We start from the raw sequence: 17,156 nt of genomic DNA, 5'->3' as shown, positions 1-17,156 counted from the left end.
CTCTTCCATTTCCCTGTCACCAACCCCTATAGAGTCGGGATATAAGCCCAGAAGAGATAGATTTAAAGAATGAACCTTGGTATAAATTCTTTTCGGAATTGGAGTTTGGGAAACCGGTAAGTTTAATAGCTTCAGTGGTTATAGACACCTTTTTAAATAATGCTGTTGATGCATTGTTGCTGCTAAAGAATCAGATCTGTTTGTAAGGAATGCAGGAAGTGGGGGGGCAGCCATTTCAGTGGGCAATCGTGGGATTGTCTCTTCTCACTACAACCTGTAAGCTTTCCCGCACTTTACTTCACCAAGAAAGGACAGTGAGCCCTGGAATTATTTCTTGCGAGAAAATCACAGAGAAACAAGACTAAATCATTGCACTAGAAACAAATATCACATACCTTGTAGCTGGCATTGTTTTGTCCCTTGGTTCAATTACTTAACTAGAGTCTTTATGGCAAACTGAAGATAAAGCAGGAAAATGCATTACACACTGAGAGGAGCAGCATTGTTACTGCTTTAAAAAGATTTAAGTACATATGCAAAGGAAGTGCCCCAAACAGCCTCTGTATGTAGATGTCATCCACAAATGCATCCCCATTATAGGTGGCTTTGGAGAATGATTTCTAGGAGTTAGTGTAATATTTCCCAAAACTTAAAATGGGATTAGGCTGAATGCTATATTTGCTAGAATTTCCCAGTGATGTCACTGAGTTGCCTTGGCACAAACTGATTTTTGGCACATACATAAGGAGGATTTTCTTAGCCCTTCACCCAAAGGTGTATCACCCAGAGGGGAGAGTTGAGTTCATTTCTCCACTGGAGAGGACTAGAAACTGACTTTCAACCTACCAGGCTGATCACAGAGCTGATTTAATATACGCTGAGACTGAAATACTGTCCTTTGCTAACAAATATGGAATTATTTGCAATGACCGATTCAGTAAAACAAACGAATCACACCATAGATTGTTTCATACCTGTCCCTAAAAGTTAATATCTCAGATGAAACTGATTTCGTTATTTGGCAAAGGAGAAATGGCTAGAAATGTGTGGATTTTGAAGTCTTACTACAGCTGCAAAAAAGAATTTACAGGTGGAGGAAGTTAAGTATATAAAGATGAGACGTCTTATTTTGTTAGATGTTCGTGTGAAACTTTTTCATTAAGATGAAGACAAAGAGAAATGAAGCGGGTGCTGTGGAATTTCTAGTTTGATTCAGTGAGGCTGAGCTTTGTTAGAAAGTTGAGGCATCTTCTGAGTTAGGAGCACCTGACTTGCAAACTTCCCGCTGGTAGGAACATTTTCCTCCTGCCTTGTCCTCTGCTAGACACGGGCGGCTCATAGCCCTTGAGCTGTCCTGAATGAACAGCGCCACCTAGTGACCAGTGCGGAGGGACGTGTCTAACCTGAAGTCTGCACCACCTTCTCTCCCCAGAGCTGTGGTGCATACCTCATTTCTCTGTTTTCTCCCTTTTTCTTATTTACCATTCAGACTTCAAAGAAGTCTACCTCAGGCAACCTTCTCCACACTCAAATACTGAACAGTATCTTAACCTTTTTCTTTTTCTTAAAACTTGCTCAATTATCTCACACCAAAAGCTACTTTTGAATTGTGTGGTCCCCTCCCCCCTCTGCCAAACAAACAAAAAAAGACCATGACTGGTATATATAATAATAATGCTATCCTTTCATCAAGGAAAGCAAAAAGCTGTCAGCTTTAAATTATGTGCAGTAAAGAGTCCGTGCCATTGATTTTGCAAAGCCTTCTCAGAATCCACACATTTCTAGCCATTTCTCCTTTGCGAAATAACTAATTTAGTTTCATCTGAAATATTAACTTTTAGGGAAAGATATGAAACAATCTTTATAATGTGATTCATTTATTTTACTGAATCTGTCATTGCAAATAATTCCATATTTGTTAGCAAAGGATAGTATTTCAGTCCCAGCGTACATTAAATCGGCTCTGTGAACAGCCTGGTAGATTAAACACTGTTTCTGCTGGAAACCATGGTCTGAGCACCGCACAACCAATGCAAACAAATGTTGAGAACACAGTCCGTTTGTGTAATGGGACCTTCCTAGAATTGGTGTCCCTACTCTGTTGTTCTAACTGCCTCTTAATTATTTAAAGACTTAACGGTGCTTTTCCAAAATGCCATTTCCTCTGAGCCATGATGTTCCTTGCAGAGACCTTAGAGTCCTTCTTAAATGAGACTATTTGAGTGGGTCTTTTAAAGTAGTAAAAGATAATACTGTGGAAGACTTGCCCAAATAACTTAATCAGTGCCCATATCCTGAGGAACAGTGTCAAGATAAACGGTTCCTCATGGTCAGAAGCATCCTAAGGGTGAGCTTATCATCCGGTTGAACCAATTTGATGACTGCCTCTTATGGCCAGAGTTGGGGAAGAAGGTGTGGTAGGGAGAAATTTTTTCTTCATTTCTGTCCTACCATCATCACTCTGGGCTACAATAAAAATAAGAGAGATAAATCAAAGTGGTGTAAACCACGGAAATTGTTTTGGAAGGTTTTTCAGTCATTCAGAAGCAGAATGAAATTAAAACTCCTACCTAATCACGTGGATCATCATTTTTATTTATTTTTTATTCCATACCAGCTCAGGACCCACTTCCCCCAAGTGAAGCCTGCCAGAACTTGGACACTAGAGATTTACCCTGAACTCCTTTCTTCCTCAATTCTTGCACTTAAAGCCCACCAGCCAGAATGAGCTGAAATTGCAGCACGATTCTGTCTGTAGTACCTTTTAGCTCCGATATGTTGTAGAATATCAAATAATTCAAGACTCCCGGGATCATTTTTGGAAGGATTTAAAACCAATTTAATTTGTAAGCACTGCCTTATTTTTTTGCAGTAAAGAAAGAAATGAGTAGGTATCCTAAGTGACTTTACAAAGTCTACTTCTCCAGGGGAAGAGTCCAAGTGTAGTAAGCGCTTAAAGATGAATGGTAATTGTTAATAGCACTACTTTACAAATTGCACAGTATACATAAACAGAGATGGCATTACTGACCCATCACTGTCAGTGATGAAAGTCCCTTGGATTCAGATTGCAGATTCATTACTAAGTCCCTTGGATTCAAATTGCAGATTCATTACTAAGAGTCTGGATGTTAGGTTTTTTTCTTTTTCTCCCCTCTAATTTCTGCAGAAATCCATGTGATTTCTAGAAGTAAGCTCAAGGCAAAATGTCATAACGTAAACCAGTTTGAACGCTTGCATAGAGTTACAATGATATTTGCACAAAATTCCAGGAGCTACTAATGATCTCATCTTTTTCAGGGGTCATCGTATAAGACATTTCAGGTCTAAATAGGCAGAACAAGAAGGTTTAGTTGGTGGGGGAGAGGTTCAAGAATTACAGGAGGCTTGTAACTTCCAGATGTCCTACCCTCCGAACCCTTCGCTCATTAAATTCACAGTTCTCCTGGCAGTTTTAGGAATGCAGCTCTCATCCTAACTTAGAGTTAAAGGAGAAAAACATAATGCTACGGTCCCGCTGTTCAAATTCAACTTGTAAACTGTTCTCTAAGGCAGACGGAAGGGATGGCTGTACTACCAGCAGAATTGTCAAAGTCTGGTTAAGCTGTAAATGGAGATTTAAGTGTTGTCTAGTGGAATTATCTAGTTACACAGTGCATTTATTGAACGCCCATTTTGTGCCTGGATTTCATTGCCACAAACCACAGAAAGCACATTTTGGTTAAATTTACCCTCCCCTGCCAAATCTCCAAAGTCACACGTTTATTAAACAGGATGAATTTTGCCTTGGAGTAAACTGCTTCAAAAATGTAGAATCTCGGTGTCGATCTTAGTTTGAAAACAACAGTGAGGATGTATGTCAACTATACTTCAATTAAAAAAAAAAAATGAGGAATTTTAAAGTTTTGATTTTTGTTCAAATTGGTGTCAATGCTTTTTTTTTCCCTTCTGTTTTCTTTTTTTACGTTTTCAATGTTTAGAATCCAACAATGACATACTCTTGAGATGTAGACATAGAAACTTCCCAGTTAACGTTTCCAGCTCCTAAATTCTGCAGAATCCCTCCCTGGGCAGCCTCCTCAGGAGGCCGAGTGCCCACTCCCTGTGCTTTGAGTTCACTTTTCTGTGTTGATACAGTTCTCCTAGCGTGCCCCTCTTTGTTTGAGCCAGTCTCCATGTTTGTCTTTATGTCTTTATGCTCATTTCTTCATTTCCTCCTCTGCTTCCCGTCAGCCTCCCAAAAAGATATGGGATTATACTCCTGGAGACTGCTCTATCCTTCCTAGAGAGGATAGAAAGGTAATTCTGCTGTGCCTCCTCCGTGGGCTGTGTGTGTGTTCTCTAGCCTGGTTAGTGTGAGTGTGTTGTGGGTTTTTTTCTTTTATTTTCTTAAATCACTTTTCTTTTTTTAACTTGATAACTTGTTTTTTTTCTTTTGGCTTGGTGATAAAACTATTTAACAAAGTCTCTACGACTTCTACTAATGTTGAGAGGTTTTTAAAGCAATGCCTTATTCTCCTGACATATCCTATTTGTCACAGTCACTATACTCTGAAAAGAGAAAAAAATAGGTCTCTCGCGAAAGGTAGGTTTCCGTGGTATTTGTAGTTCTCTCTAGCAAGTAGAATAGACTTTTGAAGCTCTGAAGACTTCAGGATTTATATTTTCTCTGCCTAATGTTGCATTCTCTGTTTTCACGTCTTCACCTGATTTCTAGTGAGCTCTTGTGTTCGGTCATGCCATCTTTGCCTCATTAAAGCCCTAGCACTAAACAAATTCATTTTTCAAACTTAACCTTTCATTCTTTCTGCCTGTCCTCTAAACTAAAACATTCTTTCCCATCTTCTCTTTCTTGAACCAGACTAATCTAGAAAAAGATCTCAGCCTCTGCTCAGCAGAGTTAGAGGCACGCTTAGGAAACACGGAGACGCTTAATAAAGCACCCAGTGCACACCCGTCCCAGGTATTTCCTAGTTTTTCTCACGCTGTTGGTTTCTCTTCCAGCTTGGTTTTGTTTTCTTCTCTGCTCTCAGGTTTCGATGTAGTTGAGGCAATGAATGGTTATGCTGGGTCTTTATAAGCTGCATGGCTTTCTGACTCCTATTTTCGATTCCTCTCCCCGCCCCCCAAGCTAATTTTTGCTTGGATTTCTTTTGAGCTTGGCATCTTCCTTAAAGGGAGTTTTTCAAATATGCAGGGTGGCTGGTGATTTAAACGATGCCACCCCCTTGTCATTCTCTTTCTCTGCTCTTGGGAGGGGACCCTTATAACTTCCTGTCCTTTGCCTCCGTATACCTGCTCCAAATTTTCCAGGAGCCACTTTTGGGGGCAATTCCCTTGTCTTTTTTTTTTTTGCAGCCCTGGGAGATACCAACCTCAGAGATCACTTTCAGAAACACGGTGGCGGTGATTTGAGTGCCTCTTACATGCATGGCATGTACTGGCAGAGTAGTTGTATTTGTCATTTAAAGGGTCAGAAAGTTCTCAATGAAAAAATGCACTCCAGAGACCAGACAGCCTGGCCACAAACAAGCATTTGAAACTCAACCTGTATTGACATTTCTAGAGGGGGCTATGTCAAAATGTGGCTTATTGAAGGCTATGTCAGAGAGAAAGTCCAAGGTAAACAGGTTCCCAAGGGGAAGAAAAATACCAAGTATTTGGAGAACCGCCCCCAGGGCTCCCTGACAAAACAAAAAGGACTCTTACAAGGAAAGGGTTTCTTTACAGAAAATAAAAAAAGGCAGGCAGACACTGCTGAAGAGGCTAGGAAGGTCCACAGACTGTGGCAGGAAAAGTGGAAAATGCTATGGATCTTGTTCTATTTAAGCAGAACTAAGACAAGGAGGGTCAGACCTCCAGCATGAGTGACTCGGGTTATGAAAAGTCTTGAGTGCCAGACCCTTAAGCCAGGGAAGGAGTGAAGAACCAGGGGGTTATGGCAGCAGCCAAGGTGGGCTGAGATAAGGTCAGACGCTGAGGAACTGCAGGCCAATCAAGGAAGTTGTGTTTCTAGGCCCCTCTTCAGAACTTTGGGGAGGCACGAAGTTGAGCCACGGTGCGCACAGTCAAAGCAGATAGGTCGTGGAGCAGGGACAGGGGATGCTCAGTTTCAACCAGGGCAGAGACTGGAACCAGCTGTAGCCACTGTGGGATGGAAGGTCTGAGCTAGTTCAAGAGTGAGAACTAACGGCAGGTAAGTCCGAAAGTGCTCCGGGGTAGGACCGGAGTGCTAAGATTACAGGTCATAAAATGAGTCAGGGGTCCCCTTTTAAAGTAGTCTAATAGGAGCAGCCCTATAACGCATGCAAGGATGGAGGGGCAGCTGGAGAATTACTGAACTCACTGAGGCCTCCCTGAGGTCAGAGACAGCTTCCAGTACCTGGACTCCTGCCCAGGCCAAGGTGGGGCACCAAGAAGGGTCTGATGCATGAATGAGTCATCTTCACATTGGTTCAGTTGCATGTTCCCCATGAGTCCCTAATAGGTATGGGACATGCTGAGAGAGGCTCTAGATCCGGCAAAAACAATGAAATTTGCCTTTAGGAACATGACCGTTTAGGCACACTCATAAATAAAAGATCCCCAACAGTACACAGCAGTGCTGTGAAGAGCTAAAAGAATGGTATGGGCTCTAAGTGCCAGGAGGAAGAGTGATCTTGTGGAAAAGTAGGGAAGACTTCCCAGGGGAGTTAGCCGGGACCTGAAAGGATGGGTGCAGTGTAGGTACGTGGTAGAAATAGGGGGCATCCATGTGAAGCACAAAAAGCACAGAAGTGATCGTGTTTAGCATGTATTCAAGGAATAAAGTAGAAGATTCAGCTATAGTAGAAAATTGGGGGTGGTGGTAGTGATGGGTAGGTGTAGGAAAGAGGGTTGACCCTGGATTGTAGAGGCTCAGAAATACAGTTAGGAGATGATTTTGTGCACAGCCCAATGATGTGGTTCAGGAGTTGTTTTAGGAAGGTCAGCATCCTCTAGAGAGGCTGGGTTGAAAGGAGAACCTCCAGTTGGATGTGCAGAGGGCAAGGAGGCTACTGTGGTGGTCCAGGCATGGAGTGATGAGAGCCCACACTGCAGTGGCATTAGCATGAAGGGGGGAGGGGTGGTATGAGAGTGCTCACAGAGGAAATTGCAATGGAACATTTTAACTAATTGGTGTGAAGAACAAAGAATTGGGGGATGGAATAGGGACAGAAACAACTCTAGGACTCTACCCTCCCCCACTCCCAGTTGCCCATCATTATTCCTCAGAGATTCCTAGGGTTTTGGCCAGAAAGCTGTAAGGATGAGGACATCAGTATGTCACATAAGAAAGATGGGGAGAAAATCCGTGGAGAGGTAAGGTGGAGCTAGTTTTAGGTGATTCGTTTGTGAAGTGCTGGCTGGATATCACCTAGGGCATATCCAGTAGGCAGCTGGAAATAGAAGACTATGTCTCCTAAGAGAGGAAGGGGCCTACATAGTCAGTTGGAGTCACCTGAAGAGAAATGAAGGCTAAAGTCCTAGGAGCAGATGGCAGATTGAAGGACAGGAAGGACGAGAGCAGTAACTACCCACTGGGATGTTGGATGACAGGGAGCAGGAGAAGAAGGGGAGGATCAGAGGGTGAACAGTTCAGAGAAGGAGGAGGAAAAGTAGTAGAACAAGAAGAGAAAGTATGACAACTACCTGGTGCTCCAGAGAGGTCCCCAAAAGTAGACTCTGAGGAAAGGTCAGTGGATTTGATAACCCGGAGGTTTCTAAACACCTTAGAGGTTGCTGGGAGCTAGAGAGTAGGGAAGCATCTGGGGATCCCCCAGGGGTACAGCACTGTTGAAAACATGTGAATGTGGAAGGAAGGGGTGGGAGCTCTTCCCAGAGGACTCTGCAGGGTCACACAAAAGTTTTCCAAGATGGAGACCAGGGCATCATCTTCAGAGTGGATGAAGACCCAGAATAGGACAGGTGCCGAGGTGAGAAATGGGCAGGAGACAACGGGCAAGAGGGCTGCCTTCTCTGAGGAATAATGGTGGGCAACTGGGAGTGGGGGAGGGTAGAGTCCTTATGCTGGGGCAGAGGCGCCCTCCAAAGTGAGAGGACCCAGCAGGTTGAGGGTGGGTGTTCAGCAGGTAGAGGACCAGGTGGGTGAGCCCCGATAACGGTAGCTTCCCCTCCCGTCCTCGCATCCTTCTTGGACCATCTTCCTTTTCTGTCTCCTGCTGTTTCTCTCCTTTCCCCCAATATCTCTTTTCCAGATAGCATCTTTTCCTTGAAATGATTATTATTTAGAGATAGAAGTATCTTTTAAAAGTTAACCTTTTCATCGATTTATTCAACTACCACATTATTTTTTAAAAAATATATTGAGCCCTTTGCCTTTTTTTTCTCCAAGACAACAACAGAAACCTTAAACTACTTAATTATATTGCCTTTTCTCTGCATGTAGCTTTTGGTTGTTTTCTTTCTTTTGCATAGTGGCCTGTCATTTTATAAAATGCTCCCCCACTCCTAGGTTTTGTGAAACTGCATTTCTCCCCATTTCCACATTCTAAATCTGCAGGGTGAACAAATGATCTAAATACAGTGTGGTCTTTTCAAATGCATTTTTTGTATTTTCTGTACCTAAGGTGTTGGGTGACCCTCTCTCTGGAGGTGGCATCTGGGGTGCATGAAGGAGTCTCTGGTGGGCTTGTCCAGGGGCTCTGAGGACTGGGGATAAGCTGATGACGGCGGTGTTGTCTTGTCCATGTCACTAATGCATGTTGGCCAGATGGTGGGCTATCCACCTCGTAGATCTATCTTTATATGAAAGCTAAGTCTAAGCTAAGGGGTCATTTTCCACCTCACCCAGAGAGCGAGAGCACCCACTGGCCCAGAAAGCGTCCAGCACTGAGACCTTTCCGGCCAAGGGCCCCATTTCCCAAAGGTCCTTGGCTACATCAGGAAAGGAAAGGGGCTGCTCTCTTTCCCCCTTGACTTGGAACATCTGATGCAAAATCAGTGATCTACATTCTTTTCTTTTCTTTCTTTTTTTGACATTTACAGAGCTCAGCAATCAGCCCCAGCCCGGAAATTTCTTCAGAGCTTCCTGGATAGTAAGTTGCCACCACGTACATGGCTTCATGTATTAATGTCAGAGATGGGAAGAGGCTTGTGTTTTGGATCCGAGTATGTTTTATTTGTATCAGTCTCGTGGCTTTAGTGATAAGTAGCCATTTAATCATTGTCCTCAAATTATGTTTCTTCTGTTTTCTCCTCCTTCTCCAAATTAATTTTGCGATGATTCCTATTACCTTTGAGAAGCTTTTTCCTGTGTTGGCATCTTTATCTTTAGAATGTGAGTTTGTCTGAGTTTGGAATCCAAGCTCACCTCATTTGCTGGTTCTTGGAGGCGATGTGTGACTGAGACACGCTGTGCTGGGCATAAAGGTGGGGGGATGGTGGGGTTGGGTCCTGGGGTGGCACCTGTCACAGGGAAAGATGGGGCCAAGAGGGGGCGGACTTGACTGATGCTGAGAAATGTGGATTTATTTCCTTATACCAGTCAGGATTCTGTCTGGGTGATAAGTGCACACTCCGCTCACTTCGTGGAGTCACCACCAACCTCTTTCCCCCTCTCCAGACCATCCTGAGCCCTGTACGGATTACTTTTCTCAGTACTTTGCCATGCGGCCATTATGCCAGCTGAAATGTCTCAGTCCTGTCCCCTACCCCTTTCTTACACAGTACATGGCGAGCTCTGAGCACGTATAAATAGGCCCTGAGCCTCCTTGTACCCAATTTAATGTTAAGGCCTCTTATGGCACTTCTGTGGCTGGGTACCTGAATCATACTCATGTATTTTTATAACTGCTGATAAATTAGAAACTCCCTGAAGGCAAGGGCTGCCTCTCTGGGGTACCCGGTGCACCCAGTGGAATTGGGTGCTTGTTCTGGTGGAAACAGCTTCTCGTCACCATCGTATCTGTATCTCAGTCTTGGAAGTATGATGAGAGCCAAAGGCACAACTGTTGCCTGTTCCTTTGGGGTTGGGTAAACCCACAATGAGCAAAATCCACCTCTTCAAAAAGAAGCCTGGCTTGATCGGAATGCTGAGTTTATGGAATTTTTGGCAAATGTTGTGGTCACTTGGGAATGTCCTACCTACCTTGCCAAAGAATGAATTCAACAAGAGTAGTTTCATTTGAAAGTCAGTCAGCTGGGATTAGGGTATTTCAGTGGAAAATTAGAAAAATCTTTTTTTTTTTTTTAAAGATGTTATTTATTTATTTGACTGATAGAGAGCACAAGTAAGGGGAGTGACAGACAGAAGCAGAGAGAGAAGGAGGCTGCCTGCTGAGCAAGGAGCCTGATGTGGGACTTGATCCCAGGACTCTGGGATCACGACCTGAGCTGAAGGCAGATGCTTAACTGATTGAGCCACCCAGGCGCCCCCAAATTGGAAAAGTCTTAATTCTTTTAGTGACCAAATCTCTCACTAGATCCATTCTGTTCATTTTTTTTCTATAAATATGTGTGTTAATGATTATGATTAATGTACCCCAGCGCAAGAAGAAATTGAGAAGATATATTAGAACAGCAGCTAGAAGGGAAGTTACCTGCCTTAGGAGACAGTCCGCCTTGGGAAAAGTCCAGGCATTAAGTCTTCGCCTACTGTGGGGTCGGTCATCAGGCCAGCAGTGTGACAGACATCAAAGCTCAGATCTAGCATCTTCCCGATCTCCCTCCACTCTGGGCTCTGAGGCTCATTCTCTTTAAAGAGCTAGTTGAACTGTGCCTTCAGCTGCAAGGATGACAAGTCACAGGTCCTCTAGGTCCCCAGAGATGTGCTTTCAGAGATGAAGTACACCAGATGACCTTAGGCTACCTGCAGCTAAAGGCCACAGCTCCAGGGTGACAGGGTGGCTCAGGTGGTTAAGCGTCTGCCTTCGGCTCAGGTCATGATCCCAGGGTCCTGGGATCGAGCCCCGCATCGGGCTCCCTGCTCCGCGGAGAGCCTGTTCCTCCCCCTGTTTGTGTGCGCTCGCTCGCTCTCTCTCTCTGACAAATAAATAAATAAGTAAATAAGGCCACAGTTCCCTGCAAACTCTCCTTGGTCCCTGAGGCCACCTATTTGTCACTTGGACAGTCCTGACTGCCCACTGATTGCTCCAGATCTCTCCCTGCCCCTATAATCCTGTTTTCAGGATGGCTCAGTGTTAACCCTTCTGCCTGGTCTCCCCCCTCAACCCCCTTTCCTTTTCCCATCTCCCCAGAGTGCGTGGGGCAGGAAAGGCTGCTTCTGGTGGCTGGCCGAGTGAATTCCTTAGTTCACTTGGTGAGTTCTTGCTGGATCTAGGGCACCATGCTCTGTATTCTCTGTATTATCATAGCATAAGATACAGTACCTTAGTAGTTTTGGCAGCAAACCCCCCCCCAAAAAATGTTGGTAAATGAGAAGGCAAAGTGGCAAATGAAGGAAGGAGACCAAGGATTAAAAGTATTCAGGTTTGGGCCCCCGGGGGTATAACCAGTCAATATAATAAGTTAATAAATATAATAAATAAGAATGAAAATAAATCATAAATGTATTCAGAAGAGAAAGCAGTACCCACAGGCTGTCAAAGTTAGGAATGCAGGTCTTGAATGAAATAATCCCAGTGACTTGCTGGACGTTTACTACGTGCCAGGCCCTGCAGTTAGCATTGTACATTCATTCCCTCATTGAGTCCTTTCACCATTCCAGGAGCGATCCCCATTTTATAGGTGAGTAAACAGGTCCGTAAAGGCAGCGTGATGCCCATGATTCCAAAGTTGGCACCTGGCAGAGCTGTAGCTGGAGGAGAGACATTGAAGTTCTAGGCCAGGGGATGGTGTTAGCGATAATAAGGTCTCGTCTGCACCGTCCTGATTCAGAATGGGGCAGGAAATTCACAGAAAGCATGCTACAGTTTACTGGTTTTGAGTGATTTAAAAAAACAGTGTAAGTAACTATGTATAATACCGTTAGCAGGATCGAAGGGGCCGAACACAAACTGCTTAAAAGAGCAAATTGCCTTCAGACATTCTGAGTATTTGTGGACCTAAAGATATTTGCTGGGTTAATTTATCAAGCGCTCTTATTTATGTCATTGAAATAGGTCTCCAAAGACCTCTGTGTTTCAGCCGTAGCCTGGCTCTCATGAACTACTTGGGAGGAATAGATAAGTTTTATCCTCCTGCTATTCTTCCAGTTGGGGATTTTTCAGTAAGGCAGGCGGGGTTTTCTTTCAGTTTGTTCAAACGAGGAAGTAAGGTTTTTCCATATTTGGAATTGGTGGGGAGCCTGACACCCAGGGAAGTGCACAGCAAATGTTTGCTGAATAAATGAATGAGCTTGTGAGTCTTAATTAACCAGCATCCAGCACGCTCAGCACTGAGGTCGGCAACTTGCAGACTGAATCTGGCTCCTCTCACTGGATGGTTGGGAAGGATGTACTGAAAAAAAAAAAAAAAAAAACGTTGGCAAGACTGGACTTAACCCCAGGGATTGAAGGAGAAGACGCAGGAATGGCTCAGGTTCAAAAACATCGTAATTAAAAAAAAAAAAAAGTCACTGGAGAAGTTGTGTTAAATCCATTTTCATATCTTGGACAGACTTGCAGTTTTAGAATTTTATTCATTACCATGATTACATATCACAATGTTAAAAGAATGTGGGTGTAGAGAGAAAGAAATTTACCCATAGTCCCAATATCCCAGTAGAACTACCAGTCCTTACTGTCAAAAAATATTTTTTTTTGCTTGCAGTCACAGTGTCCAGTTTTGTATTTTATTTTCCGAGAGTTATCAGATCTTAAATCAGCCCTGAAGAGTACTCATTTTCTTCATTGGCATTTCAGCTTGGATTAGCAATCATACATTTTATTGCCTAACCAAAGAACTTTCCTCTGTTTGGCCAGCAAGTGGCGCTCAAGAACAAGCTGATTTTTCCTCAAAAAACCCTTCTCTCTCTTAACCTAGGATCAAAACACAAATCATTACCTGAAGAACTAAATGAAACGCTAGAGACTCCACTGGGCCTTGAAAATGTAATTTTCATTTCTCAGAAATCTGCATGTGAGCATTTAATTTTAGAGAATCATTTATTCTACTAATATTTATTGAAAAGCAGTGCTAGGCGCTAGGCATGCAAAGATTAATAAGATAAACCGCCTGCCCTCAAGGGGCTCAGAGTGTAATGGGGACACAGACTTGTAAATCACAGTTAGAATCCAGATGGTAAACGCAGTGACAGGACCCAGGAGAGAAGGAATGACAATCACATATTATAAATCTAAAAGATCATTTTCTTCCTGCAGTACAGAGGCTAAAGATGAAACTGCCCTCCCCAGATTTCCTAGACTTCTTTCCCCAAAGCCATGGTTTAAAGCAGTTACTTTTTTTTTTTTCCTTGCTGAAAACAACAAATGGTTTTGGACAGTGAATTCCACGAGGCTGGAATTTTTTGTCTATTGTTTTCCCTGTTGAAGCTCCACCTAGGAGAGTGATTCACACTTAATAGGTGCTCAGTAAATATTTGAGTGAATAAAATGAGCAGTGGAATGACCTCGTGAGATCTTTTCTAGAAATACCATTGGCAGTGATTTGCAGAGATGACCAGAGCGAGTCAGGGCTGAAGAGGCAGTAGTGAGGGTGTGCTTACTGCAGAGGTGTAGGTGAGCAATGGTGAGGTGGTAGCCGGGGAGGTCGAGGGAAGGGACTGGTGCACGCTGTGTCAGGACAGGGAGTAAGCAGTACTTGGTGACTGGTTAGGCTTGGGGAGCAAGGAGAGGGAGAAAGGGGTTGATTCCCTGGGCTTTCTGGCTTGGGCCATGGGAGACAGGAACAGAGCTGGGTTTGATTTGGGGCATGTGGAGTTTAAGATGCCTGAGGAATACCCAGGTGGAGGTGTCTAGAAGGCAGTTGAATGTATGCATCTGGAGCTCAAAAGGAAGGTCTATATAATAACAGATTTGAAGGTGGATTTCTTGGACAGTTTTATCATACCTATTGGTTTTATAGATGAAAGAACTTGGGCAACAGATTGTTTCCAAGTTTTTCAAACAGAGTAGGTTATCCTTAGCTGATGCGCATTGCTCGTTGGAGTCAGGCTGGAGTCCTCCGGAGCCCATCTGGTTACAGAGTTGCAAACTGTTGACCCTAAGAGGATCACTCCATTCTCTCACTTTCTTCTTCCAGTGAGTGTGTTTTTGTTGAATCCCCTTGAAACTCAGCGCCCTTTGCATCTTAGCCAGAGGGCGAGTTGTCTGCGCTGTGTCCTCCAGCCTGCTGTCTTTGACCTGGAAACTGGCTCAGCCCAGGCTGCTAAACTAGGCTTGTTCTGTTAACGGGGTCGTAGCTGCCAGTGCTGATTGGGCTTTGCTCATCAGCCCCGCTGCTTTTCTCATCCCGTCTGATCTCTTTGAACATGGCAGAGACCCAGCAACTCTGTGACCTTCAACAACTGCCTTCAGCACTCTGGTCCTCAGTTTCCCTTTGGTACAATGGGACAAATGGTATCTGTCTTTCCAACATTAGGAGATGTGATGGTGAGGATACATTTGAAAACGTTGTTCCAGAGCTTGTAGATGCGTTTTTAACCAAGGAGGGCCTCAGTTGGGAAGTGTTGCCCATCTGGAAAAAGCATGTTGGCTTCAGTATCAGAAAGAAAACAATTAGCTATAGCAAATCCCTTCTGAGAGATTTCCTGAGCGCTGGTTTGTCATTCTGGTGGGGAAGCAGGACGAAATGGTGATAATGGATGGAGTAAAGCCAGAGAGTGGAGTGGCTGAGGGCAGGAGGGGATTTCTGACAGGTCGTGAGGTAGGGGAGGTGTGAAATCAGGCAGCTGGGTGCGGCAAGAGTCATGACCAAATGACGTTAGGTGGAACCAGAAAAGACCGGCTTGGAGTTTATGACCGCGGCTGAGGCAGTTCAAAGGACAGCAGGATAGAAGCCTCTGGCAGTCCCTCCCCAGTGCTGAGGGCAGTCTGGTGACCCAAAACCAGGGCAAGCAGGGCCTAAGAGACTGTCCGCTCACCACTGCAGTTGGTTGGCAAGGCTAAAGGACACCTGTACGTGGACCTTTTAGAAGTTGAGATTGTATAAAAAGGAGCACCGTGGGGTTAAACTGAAGGACAGAACCGGAAAATGCAACCAAAGTGAAGGCAGCCTCTGAAAGGGAAACTGAGAAGAGGGGCAGATCTATTTTTAATTATGAAATTCAAAGTTAAAGTCCATTTAGATGAGCTTACATTGACTAAACTTGGCGTATAGAGTGCCACAACCTTGCAAGTCACCTTTCAGGGTCCTCCTGTCCTCTGGCTGGAGTTGATGCTTTTATCAGTCAGAAGGTTGGGGGGGATATCTTCAAGCCCCCCTACAGGTAGAGCAAAAGCTGTGTGGGTGGCAGCCCTTGTTCCGAGGCCTCTGTCTCCAGGGTGGGAGTGGACACCCCCGGTCAGGGGCCAGGGCACCAGCAAGGCCAGCCAGCCTAGGCCTGGGCCATGTTAATTCCCTGTAGTCTCTCTGTTTCCACCGTTCTGAGGGCTCCGTAGTCACTGACATCAGGAGCCTAAGTGAATGTGATGAAATTCTTATACTTACGGAAGAATTCTAAACACACTTCATGAATCAAAGCATTTCCTTAATCAGCTCATGTGTGCCAATTTTACTTTCAGAAAGTGTGACCTCGTATTCATTCTACAAATATTTATTGGGTATACTCATGGAGCCTCTCGTGGGCCCCTGCAGTTAAGGGCACGGCCTGGGGGGAAGAGACTTGCCCCATCAGGCCCCTTCCGGAGGTTTCTCCCCTCTGAGACATGCTGGAGGCTACTGTGCAGACTGCGTTCACTTACATGCTTTTATGGTCTCAGCTTTATGAGTTGGTTTTCTTTCCCTTTAAATTTTCAGTAATGTTCTTCTGTCTATGCTGAGAAGAGGGGAAAAGCATTTGATCCCCTGACGTAGGCCGGAGAGAATGAGGAGAAGGGACGGGGTGGGGGGGGACCCCGACCTCCTAGGCAGTCCCCTGAAGTAGAGGAATCAAAGCCCTGAAAGGCAGGCTGGGCACATGGGAAGGGGCTGGGAAGCGCTGGCTGCCGAGGGCTGGAAGCGGTGCTGCTACCTCCTTGGAGGTAGACACATTGCCCGTTGTACCAGAGGCTCCTCCTCCTTTCCATTTCTGACTCCTGGGCTCTGGGGCCTCTTGTGCCCCGGAGTACGTTCACGGCAGGGCTCGAGCATCCCTGGGCCTCCCGTGGTGTGCACGCCTGGGCTCTCACTGCCTCCTCATTCGTGGGGAGATGCTCGGCTGGGGGTGCTGGGTGGTGCCCAACGACGCAGCTCAAGTTCTGGCTCTGCCGTTCCCCAGTCAGTGCCCAGGTCTCTTGGTGCCTCCTTCCCTCGTCCAAAAATGGGGAAAGTAGGATTGTTTGTGAGGATTAAAGAGAGAAGGATCGTCAAGCCTCCCACATAGGACATCTCAGCACGTTTAGTAGAGTTGCTGCTGCCATTATCTGTGACCATGGTGACCGAGAGGCTGTGTGAGATGTAGGAATAATCCCATCGTGGAGGGATGGGGAGAGGGAAAGAGATCGGAAGATGTGTGATACAGCAAAGGAAGTCCAGAGTTCTGTGTCCAATCTGGGGACCCAGAATATGTGGGGGTTCACTATTATAATTACTTAAGTTTTTCTATACACTTGATACTATTCATCATAAAATATTGGGATAGAGAAATTCTATCAAGCTGTTTACATCTCCAGAGCTAGAAAAAAAAAAAAATCCATATTGATACCAGTAAACCGAATTCAGTAAGACCGAAAAGCAGCCAAGCAGAGGCCTGAGTACTTCAGTGGGAAGGGGGTCGTTCCCTTATCTGAGTGTGTGTCTGTCTGTGTGTCTCCATGTGTCAGTAGGGGTGAGGGCATAGAAAACTGGGATTAGGGGAAGGGAGGGGCTCAGTGAGTAAGTGCTCTTAATTTTTTCTGCGCCCCACCTCATTCCTAAAAGGATTTGTGGTAACTTGCAAAAATACCTAGAATTTCAACAAGATAAAAATAAATGAAAGATGTAAACGAGCCATGTTTATACTCCTACTACATGTCATAAGATTCTGACTATGAATTTTGAAAGAAGCTGGTGTAACATGTGGCTGGGATGATAACAGC

The 17,156-nt window shown here is 44.7% G+C and overlaps 1 protein-coding gene across 40 annotated transcripts in view; it reads left to right on the top strand.

Annotated features, from left to right (window-relative positions):
* SORBS1 (sorbin and SH3 domain containing 1) overlaps window positions 1–17,156 on the top strand; it is a 226,802-nt gene that overhangs the window by 170,422 nt on the left and 39,224 nt on the right. For 17 of the 40 annotated variants that reach the window (XM_064595054.1, XM_064595052.1, XM_045878470.3 and 14 more), the window contains 4 exons: window positions 33–116; window positions 4,234–4,299; window positions 4,862–4,963; window positions 9,028–9,077. In XM_064595054.1, the coding sequence (XP_064451124.1) occupies window positions 33–116; window positions 4,234–4,299; window positions 4,862–4,963; window positions 9,028–9,077 (302 nt within the window). The remainder of the gene's footprint in view (window positions 1–32; window positions 117–4,233; window positions 4,300–4,861; window positions 4,964–9,027; window positions 9,078–17,156) is intronic. The other 23 variants (XM_064595061.1, XM_045878485.3, XM_045878493.3 and 20 more) reach the window with 4 other exon arrangements.

Source organism: Mirounga angustirostris, unplaced genomic scaffold (assembly GCF_029215605.1).
Source record: "Mirounga angustirostris isolate CCGP_5_RB_7025 unplaced genomic scaffold, mMirAng1.0.hap1 SCAF_6, whole genome shotgun sequence".
In the NCBI taxonomy this organism is placed as follows: domain Eukaryota; kingdom Metazoa; phylum Chordata; class Mammalia; order Carnivora; family Phocidae; genus Mirounga; species Mirounga angustirostris.
Note: the sequence above shows the minus strand (reverse complement) of the source record. Positions and strands in the feature narration are given on the sequence as shown.